The sequence below is a fragment of the Seriola dumerili genome, unplaced genomic scaffold (assembly GCF_002260705.1).
Source record: "Seriola dumerili isolate Sdu_G_001 unplaced genomic scaffold, Sdu_1.0 BDQW01000331.1, whole genome shotgun sequence".
NCBI lineage: Eukaryota > Metazoa > Chordata > Actinopteri > Carangiformes > Carangidae > Seriola > Seriola dumerili.
In genome coordinates this window covers 3,832,093-3,842,282 of record NW_019174586.1, presented here as the reverse complement: position 1 = coordinate 3,842,282, position 10,190 = coordinate 3,832,093, and the positions used below count along the sequence as shown (strand labels likewise).

At 37.6% G+C, this 10,190-nt stretch overlaps 1 protein-coding gene across 1 annotated transcript; it reads left to right on the top strand.

The window, feature by feature from the left end:
• The first annotated feature begins 68 nt into the window (after positions 1–68).
• Positions 69–3,931, top strand: vgll1 (vestigial like family member 1). The gene is made up of 4 exons (XM_022760264.1): positions 69–301; positions 961–1,163; positions 1,265–1,624; positions 2,523–3,931. The coding sequence occupies exons 2-4, from the start codon at positions 974–976 to the stop codon at positions 2,558–2,560; spliced, it is 588 nt and encodes a 195-aa protein (XP_022615985.1). The 5' UTR covers positions 69–301; positions 961–973; the 3' UTR covers positions 2,561–3,931.
• The last annotated feature ends 6,259 nt before the right edge of the window (positions 3,932–10,190 follow it).

Sequence of the window (10,190 nt, the reverse complement as noted above, 5' to 3'; positions counted from 1 at the left end):
GTTCTGGAGGAACTTGCTGGATGGCATTCTGTTCATAGCTGTCTTTGCCCATCACACGCCCTCCCAGTTCAACACATCAAGTGAGTTTGAAGGATCTTTGAGTGAAATGTTTTGTAGTGTAAAGGAAGAAAGGAAAGGCAACTGATGTCAGGTCTTCGAATCTAATCGATGACTCTGATGTTTAAGCTGAAACCAGGTGACATTTTCTCCAACAATTCTGGACGCTGCTCATCTATGCTTTGATGAACCAGTCAATGCAAGGACGTACTCCCCGGTTATCTTTGGTCAATCATCAGGTCAGGTAAGGGAAGCTAGTTCCTTAAAATATGAATGTGTACATGAAACAATAACGATGCAATCATTTGGTTCTTGATTCACAAGTCAGGTTAGAAGTTAACAGGTTTGAAACATTGTCTTTATCTGACTACATGTTCACTGCTTCGTATACATGTAGATTTTAATTCCAGTGGTTGATGAAATGCCCCCCCCCCCAAAAGAAAACATTCGTAACTCATTTCAGTAACTCATTCAAACATCCTGTGCAAACCCTCATATATATATATTATTTCTTATTTTTGGATGTTTAAATATCTAACCAGATGCCACTGCTCATTTTTCACAGATTACAAAGTAAATTCATGCAAATGTTGTTATCTCTAAGCTTATTATACAAACTCACTTTCCACTGAGGAGGTTCCTGTGCACTGTGGCTGTAAGATGTTACTGAAAGACAAAATTTCTGAGTCATAAAATTTATTATGAAATAAATTGTGTCCTCTGTACCCTAACTGTTTGTGTTTGTCTAAAATGTTTGGACAGTTTATGGGAAACTGTGAATCATCCAGGGCAAATTAAATTGAAAATACCTCTGATAAACAGATAAGGAGGGAATTTAATCCAACTAAGAAGAGTTTTGTTTGTTTTGAGTCTTGTTTTGAGTCTTGTTTACACTGTTTTCAGTCACGACTGACCCATGGAGGATAGAACAGAAACTCAGAGAGCTGTGAAGGTGGAGGAGCATTCTCGGTGTGTCATCCTGACTTATTTCCAGGGGGACACCAAGAGCATGGTGGATGCGCACTTCACCCGAGCTCTCAGTAAAGACTACAAGGCCATGGCTCCTGGAGCAAAGGCAAAGAAATTCCATAAAACTATTAAATTGGGTAAGCATATAAAATCAACAGTGTATGATGTACCTGACTACAAACAAGACAGTCAATCTCCGTCATCTTCACTGCATGGCTTCTTTCTTTGTCTGCTGCAGAAGACAACAGCCCTTGTCAGGGCCTCGCTGTGGACTCTTACACAGAGTCACAGCCCCCTCCTGTACCAGGACACCTTCTAAACTTCAGCCCTGCAGACAACACTCCTGGCCCATGGCACTCGCTCGCTGCCAGGGCAGGACAGGGCCCGGGTTTGCCATCTATTGCATACTCCCTGTCGCCAGAAGGGTTGAGTGTTACTGGACAGCAATACGCCACATCCCTGCTCAACCTGCTGCATAGTGACAGGGGTGAGATGGGACCCAGCATGGCGTCCAGCTCCAAGCCAGAACTGATTCCCAGCTGGACGGTGCCTCAAGGGTTTAGAGAGTCTGTGGACCCAGCTGTAGGATTTGAACCTGGTAAGCACTGCAGCTAGAATACAGCATCTTAGGAAAAAAACTTTCCAACCAGTGAAATGAAAATACCTGGACCTCAGATAGATAACACTTTAGATCCTGAGTAGTTTGAGAAAGCAACATATCAAGGAGTTCCTCTACCTGTGAAGCAATAATTATATAAAATGTAATAATTAGTTACTAAAAACTGAGTGTTAAGTACTATGCCAATGGTAAGTATCTAATCATTACATATCTGAGGATCTACATACTAAAAAACAATCATTTGTCCTCTGTGGTTCTGGAGGAGATTTCCAAAGCCAAACACCCCTGCTGATGCCATGAGGCTTGTCTTGGTTAGGAACTAATGAAAATATGTTAACAAAGTGCCTAAGGGGAACTCCTGGTCAATTACTAAATGGCATGTCACCAATTTTTCTTCCTTATTATGTTAAGCATGTGTTTCTATTTATTTGTCCCTCTAATGAAAATACAATTATCTTATTACTCAACAGATAAGTAGCTACCAGCTGAGTTCTTCCTAGGAAAGCATTTTATGATACTTGAGAGACAGCTAAAGTGTAATTTAAAAAAAAAAATCCAGAGCACATTCACATTAACATTCATATTCATTAGTTGGTCATGATGCACTCGCAGAGAGTAGGTATGATGCACTGCTTCTTTACTTGAAAGCAGCAATTACGGGTCATTTTGCACCTGATGCAGAGTTATTTAGTGGAAGTACAAAGTGGTCAGTATGGGGGTTTACAGATATGTAGGCGCTAATCATTAGACAGCAGACCACCTATTATATTCGGAGTTCTTTAAGAATTGGTTAATAACCAATTAGTTCCTGATTTCGTCGTCGGTAACCTTGGTAACTTGCTTAGCAATCATTGACATTTTGTCTCCTCTCTGACAGAACGGCGCATGGACAAGAAGGACCTGTACTGGTATTGAAGAGAGAAAGACCACACAGTGTACACAACATCAGTTATACCAGCTGTTCCATCGGTTAGCTGTCAGATGTTTTCTCGTCAAACAGTCCTCTGAGAACTCAAAAAGAAGAAACAGCAGCGCTTTCATTTCCTTCCCCACTCTCTCCATTTCTCAGTGAAATGACCTCAGTGCGTCAGCATGCGCTTAACTGGAACAGCCGTTCTGAAAGGAAACGGTCTCTGACAAACCTGTTCTTCAACTCTGTCATTCCTCTCGTAGATCTCCGAGCACTGTATATGCTGTTGCTCCCTTTGCAGTGGAATTGGATGAAGGAGATTTTCTTGTGTCTTTATCAGGCACTTCTCTTAACGGGCCTACACCAGTAAATAGACCAGTATTACATTGTTACATTGTGAGCCTGTTGAGTATATAAATATTGATGTTAATATCTGTCTGGACTTTACCTAGATGAGTTTAATTGTGATGATGATGATAGTGTAATTTCAATGACTTGTTTTCTGTAATCTTCAGTTTAAGGTAATCTTTGAAAAGTGTTGTGTGCTTTACAAAAATGGAATCATATACAAACAAACTTCAATATCTGAGTAGACAATATAATATATATAAGACGTGAAATGCATCTAATGTAAAATAGTATCAAAGTGGCTTTGTAAAGAACTGAGCAACAGAGAGGAAACCACACAAAGTGAACAATAGTGACACCTGATGGCAAGATTGATACTACAATCTCAATGATGTGTTGTATACGATTATTGATTTACCAAGACATAAAGACATATGATCAGTGATGGGAGGTAACCAAGTACATTTACTCAAGTATAGAACTTAGGTACAATTTTGGCATACTTCCATTTTATGCTTCTTTACACTTAAACTTCACTATATTTCAGAGGTAAATATTGTACATTCTACTATCCAAAAATATAACAATATATCACTGGCAGCGGCTATTCTGCATAATGAATACTACTTACTTTAGAGTAGTACAATTGTGAATGTAAGGCTTTTACTTGTAAAGGAATATTTTTATATCGTGTTTATTTCTTTTTAATTAAGTAAAATGATTTGAATACTTCTCCTGCCACTGCATACAATCCATTTATCTTTACCTTTACTTACCGATATTGTGGAAATCAAAGGTGTTCAAAACTAAAATACATAAGTATGGAATGAATCGTCTTCTGAATCAACACAAACACTCAACATTTACCAAATGCTTTGATCTGAATGAACAGACAGCCAGTTACATACTGTATCTGGCTCTGCTCTGTTTGTCTTGATTGACGGACAAACACTTCATGAAAAATTGCATTGAGAAATAAAAACAGATGGGAAAAGAACTTTTTTTTTTTTAAATAAAAACTTCTGGAACTAAAATAAAAATGATCTTTCGCAATGTCCTTCTCACACTAAATATATATGTATATTTGCATTTATTCCTAGGTGCACATATTTCATATCTTGGATTTATTCAATGTTGAAGATCTCTGTAATTGACAGTCAAGTTTGTCTTCCACACTCCAACCCAGCTACAGGTGTAGATTTGTGGTTATGTTATAGTTGAATCGATATTTGCAGCTGTGAACTCACAACAGCTGCATTAGAGTCAACAGAAAGTGTCAGGCTGCAAATGAATCTATACAGAAACAGGTTTTTCAGGACACACTCTGTTCATCATCATCACCACCCCAAATTTTCTCAGCTCCATTCATCTGTTTGTGCTTTTACCACTTTACACGTCCACATGACCTATTTCATTTAGTGACCCACAAGAAGATGTTGCGAGAGTACCCTAATTGAATCTGTGGAGACTACAGTGGGTGTATGTAAATGGAGATTTGTTAGTGTGTTGTCATTATTATCTTCACACCTTGAGTTAGGCTCTGTCAATGACAGCTTTACCTTTGGCTTCGCCGAGAAGATTTATTAGAGTTCCACAACCAGAGGAAAATTTTTCAAAGGTGTTAAGATAGTTGAAGTTTTTCTGACTTCAGATAAAAGGAAGTTAGGAATGAAAGTAGGTCATGATGTAGTAAAATCTGGTCTAGCAGCATACTGCTCATTTTAACATAATCACATCTTGTTAGCAAGGTTAATGGCCTACAGCCATAGCAGCAGAGCGGTGCTTTGAACTAAATGCTATAATTAGCACACTAACATGCTCACAGTGACAATGGTGACAATGACAGGTGTAATGTTTACTATGTTCACCATCTTAGTTTTGCGTGTTGGCATGCTAACATGATCTAATCAGCAGTGAATACAAAGTATAGCTGAGGCCAATGTTATTAGTTTTGTAAGTATTTGGAGTTTTGCACTAATCCAATTGAATTGAAGAGGAACGAGCTGATCGGATCGGTAAAGTGACTCCATGTCTGCTCACCATGAATGTCTGCATAAAATTTTGACCCAAGCAAATTTGAGATGTTTCATTTTGGTGAACCAGTGAACAGTTTTTAAATTCATGTGCTTGAAAAGAGAGATTTACTACTGAAATACTAATCTTTGTTTTTAGCTTCAACCATTTCTACCTCCTTCTTATTCATTTCTGATCATGATGACACAGGGATTATCCATGTGTGACACATCATAAGTCAATGAGTCTGATATGTCTAGTGTCAGTTCACCAGCTGGTTCTTTTTAATTGTCATTCATGCAACATGAAAACATTATCCACATCTAACTGCAGACATCAATTATGGCCTCGGATGGAGGAGAATCTGTCTCCATATGACGAGGGTGGATTATTGATGGTGTTGTGCTAATATTAGTTTCTTCCCATCTGGTACTGCATAAACCATGGGTGGGTTACCAAATGGGCTTATTGGGCAGTGTTCCAGAGGGCTCATGGACTCCTGTCCAGGTGCAGACACTGGTGGAATAGGAGGCCTTTCATGTGTCTGTGTCCAGGGGTCAAGCATCTCAAAATCAGGCTTTAGCATTTAAACAATGCCTGTGTTACAATGGGACAATGCCAGCGCTTGGAATTATCTAAGCTATTGTCACTGGTTGGAATCGGACATACTCATAACACATTTGTTGGCAAAAATGAAGCACAAAAGCATACGTGCATGATGCTTATATAGTCTATATAGACTTCTCCTATATCCCTAGTTGGCAGCTTATTAGGTACATCTAGCTAAAACTAACAGTTCTGCAATGAATCCTCCTTCATGATGGTCATAATGTTCAGTTTTTGTTCAAACTGTTTCATAGAGGTGTTGATTCTTCACCTTGACTTCATCTCTGACTCCCTGGGTTGAGACAGTAGTAGATATTAATGTCACAAAGTATTTTGGAAAATGTTAAACGTTAAAAGTCTTCTCTGTGAAAAGTTGTAAACTTTTACCAGAAACAGGAAGTAGTATATAATGTTGCCACAGATTCAGTGAGTTACACTGTTGTGGGCAACAACAATTTTTTTTGCCTATATTTGTTTACATTTTGGAAAATTAATTGAGCCAAATGAGCTATTAACATTTACTTTTTATTATGTACCATTGGATGTACTGACAGCAATACTGTAGAGATCTGAAGTGTTCCAATTTCTGTAACCTTAATTCTACATTATCTCACAATTATGAGATAGTTTTCTCATAATTAGGATCATTAGGATTAAGGATCTTGTATTTGTGAAATCTTTTCATGCAATTATAAGATAGTAATTACAAGATTTTTCTTCTGTGAATGCAATGTGTTTCCATATAAAAAGAAACAACTTGCCAAATAATACTAATACCATCCTCAGTGACATTAATACTTCCCACCATCTTAAACCGAGAGGGAAAGAGAAGCAGATTAAATCAAGTAGCTCCATAATTCCTCTGTCTTCTCAAATAGCAAAGACTGATAACCAAATTAACCTTTTCTAATAATTATGAGATCTTTTCTTGTAATCATGAGATACTAAGTCATAATTATGAGATAAGGGCTTCCATTCGGTTTTATCTTGTGAAAGCATTGCACGATGTTAATTTCAGTAACTTGAAAAAAAAAATAGGAGTTAGGTTACATTGCTTGCAAATATAAAATTATGCACATAATGTTTCATTGTCCTTAAATGCCTCTGTTATTCAGAAACTGTCTAATATGAATATGAATATGTATGATAGTACAAACTTCCCCAGAGTTTCAGTATTGTCACTATTCATATGGTAATTTGTCATTTCACCACTGAAAACTTACTGAAGATGGTATTTAACATACAGTGGTCTTCAAGACACCACCATTAACTGGCATAATTAACACAAAACAGGACTTGTTTTCCTGCTCAATCCAATTACACCAGCGTCATAAAGACCCAACTCAGACAATATGAGCTTGACAAAACAATCCAGTGATATAATCAGTCAGTAGCTGAACCTTAGCTGTGTCTTTTTAGGTATTCTGAGATTATTCAATTCTCAGAGTTCTTTAATTGATCTTCCCACTCTCTAACCTTTCCTTCAGTATAGTCAATATCTTTCTGTTGATTTTCTCAGGATGTCTTTGATGATATTTCATATGATCTTTGCACAAAAACAGCTTAAGAGCTAGGGAAAAAAATCACGGTGAGTTGTTTTTGGTATTTCTACCAGTGTTGCAGATAGATATTCTTAGTGAATTGTTGAATTATTTAAATCTTTAAAAGGTTAGAAACTTGACAATTAGTATAATATCAAAAATTAGTATTGGTCTTTGTTGTTAGATTTTTGTCTCCTTTTCTCCCTTTTTCAAAACAACTGGATCCTCTTTTTAAACTAATATGTATTCAGATTGAATTTGTTCTGTTGCAAATGTGGAGGAAAATCCCTCAGTTGAACTTTGTCTTCAGAGGGGATACAGCTAAATCCCTTTCAAATTTCTCTCCTTCTAGATCGCTTATGTTCTTTACGTTATGGTAAGGACTGATCTTGCATTTAAAGAACTCTTATTGAATGCACATTTAATCTTTAATCTCTAAATGGTAATGTTTAAATCTATAAAAAAAAAGGGTAAACTGCATGGTTCATGCTACAGTTTACGTGAACTACATTCCTCATTGCTTCCTCCAAAGTGGATGTATGATTCTCAGGTTTCTTGCAAACAGATTAAATCAGAGTTACATCAGCTGTATAGAAACTAGTCTTTTTGATTAGTAAGGTTTTTGTTTCGTCATTTCAAAGCCACAGCACATGTATTATTGAAACATGCGTCCTTGAAATAAAAAAAAGGATTAAAACTGCCGAAAAAAGTAACAGAACAACTAAACAGGAGAAGAAAAGTAAAGTGATTCTGATTTAATAAGCAGCTTCAACTGCTTTCAGCTAAATCATTTTACATTTATACAAATCTGGTTAGTTAAAACTTTTGAAGGAATCTGTAAGATGAGACTTTTCTTTAGTGTTAAGAGAGAGGCTTCTAAAAGAGGTCTTGTTCATTGTGTCCCTGGCTGTCTTCTCCACGTATCAGAGTTTCTCTTTGTCAAACGGACAGTCTCCGTGATCCTCATATGACTTTCACTTGGAAAATGCAGCTCTTTCAGCTTCACTTCAGACAGCATCATAGAGATAATGCATTCCAAACAAAACAATTATGACACTGTGGGAACCAGGGAACCATCGTGTCATGCTTGACCCACCTCAAGGGGCCACATCACCTCTGTAAGTATCATACTTCACTCTAGCTGCTAGAGGTTTGAGTTTGTTATGTATGTTGGTGCACATACAAAAAAAATGGATAAAAAGGAGTAAGAATACAGTCCAGAGTATATCTGAAACAAAACCCTGCTGTCTTCCAACTCAAGATCAGAATAAAGGCAGGTGCCTATTAGGAGAACACTTTATTCCTCTTTGCCTTACAGAGCTCAGAGGGCTCACATTGAGTCAGTGGTGTAACAAAGCCAGAATCAGGAAAGAAGACGTAGCAGGTATGGATTGGAGGGACTTCTTATTAACAATTGACAAATCTTTCCGGTATATTTTTTGAGATACTGTATATAGAAAGAAGATTGACAGAAGGTGTGGAGGAGGAACAGCAGACAATCTGCATTTCTCCAGGAGGCAGGCATGGATTCAGCAGCCACTCATGCTTGAATCCATAATCCCTCTTCCTCCCTTGTGTCAGGCATAATCAGGCTGATCTGTGGCTGAAGAAGAAGGGGGGTGTTTGGTGTGTCAGATGAACAATTTTATCCAGTGTTTGAGTCCTTTTATCTGGATCTAATGAAAAACAATAGTATGACATTTTGCTCTGTTATTAAAGGGCAATACTGTTGTTTTTGCAAATTTAAAACCCCCTCCAATAAAAATCAAGTGTTTAACCTTCTTAACATGTGCATATAGTGTTTTTTATATAATACAAAACATATCATGAGCGAAATAATTAAACAATGCCATGGCTGAGTATTTCCAGACAGCCAGGGTTTCATACGTCACAATCCTAAGGAACCAATCCCGTCAAAATAAACTGTAACCTTCTCAGTACAGAGAGCAATGGTTTGCATTAGCATAAATCTCTGTGAATATAAAACTCTGTGTCAGCCACTGTCATTTACAAGCTAACAAACAACATTAACGTAAACAAGATGCTAACTTCACCTATTATTCTGATACATCTGCTAGTTGCCAGTTTTGGTGCCAACAAACTTCTCATCGGGGTCTGAGTCTGGGTTTGACTTAGCTCAGACATGTAAAGCTAAATCCCTCTGATGTTTCTTTAACTAACCATCTCCATATGCTCTGCTCTTCTCTGGTCAACCTAGATCTAGCAACGGTGGTGGTCGGGGCACGAGGCCTGATACAGAATTTCTCGATAAGGAAGTAAGTGTATATATGCTTCCAGCCAGTGGCATCATTAGGGTCATTCAGAGCCTTGCCCTGAATGTAATTTGAGGGGCAAAAAAAGTTTGCCAGGGCTTGATATCACCCTGCTGTCGAGCCATAGAAACTCTGTGTGTATTTGTGTTTGACCAGTGTTTAGAGAGACAGAGGGTGGGGTGACTGTTGGTGTAGGAACTAATGAAGTGTCATTCATGTAGGTAGAGCTTGGTGTTCATTGGTCAGTGCACTAAGTCACTCAAACTGATGCAGAAGCCGCGGGAATATGTCAGGGTTACTAATCAAGCAATAAAAGATAAACAAAACAATTCAATCTTCTCAGATTAAATAAATAAGTCTATACAGCATATGTTAAACCAGTCTGTTCAATCAATATTGTCAATAACAGTGATGCAGATCCTGGACCCCCCTGCAAAAGTCTGGGCTAAGCCCCCAGTGTCTTGAAAGCTAGCAACACCCCTGCTTCCAGCCCCTTTTCAGATTTAAAAATGAAAAATCTTTTTATGAGTGAAAACCATGTAAAAGAAAATATTAATCATAGCAGATTACATTTTCTACAATTTAGGCTACTATAATAGTACATAAGGCATGGCATATTGTGTCATATTGTTCAGAATGTTTATTTCTGTACTAGCATCCTTTGGTTTCCATTAGTTCACACATTCTTGAATGAAGTAATGAAATAGCCAATTGCTGTGAACATCACTTCTGCTTTTGCTGTTGTCAGATCAATATTATCATTTTATGTCAATGCAGCTGTCTCCACTGCATGCAACAATGACGGAACTCCGCCAACTTAGATTTTCTACACGGATCGTCTTAAATGGGTTTCA

What these genes read in the sequence shown, in the direction of transcription:
- vgll1 (XM_022760264.1), top strand. Translation starts at nt 974, where the DNA reads ATGGAGGATAGAACAGAAACTCAGAGAGCTGTGAAGGTGGAGGAGCAT. An exon ending in CCATAAAACTATTAAATTGG is followed by an intron (nt 1,164 to 1,264) that starts GTAAGCATATAA and finishes TGTCTGCTGCAG; the next exon opens with AAGACAACAGCCCTTGTCAG. An exon ending in AGCTGTAGGATTTGAACCTG is followed by an intron (nt 1,625 to 2,522) that starts GTAAGCACTGCA and finishes CCTCTCTGACAG; the next exon opens with AACGGCGCATGGACAAGAAG.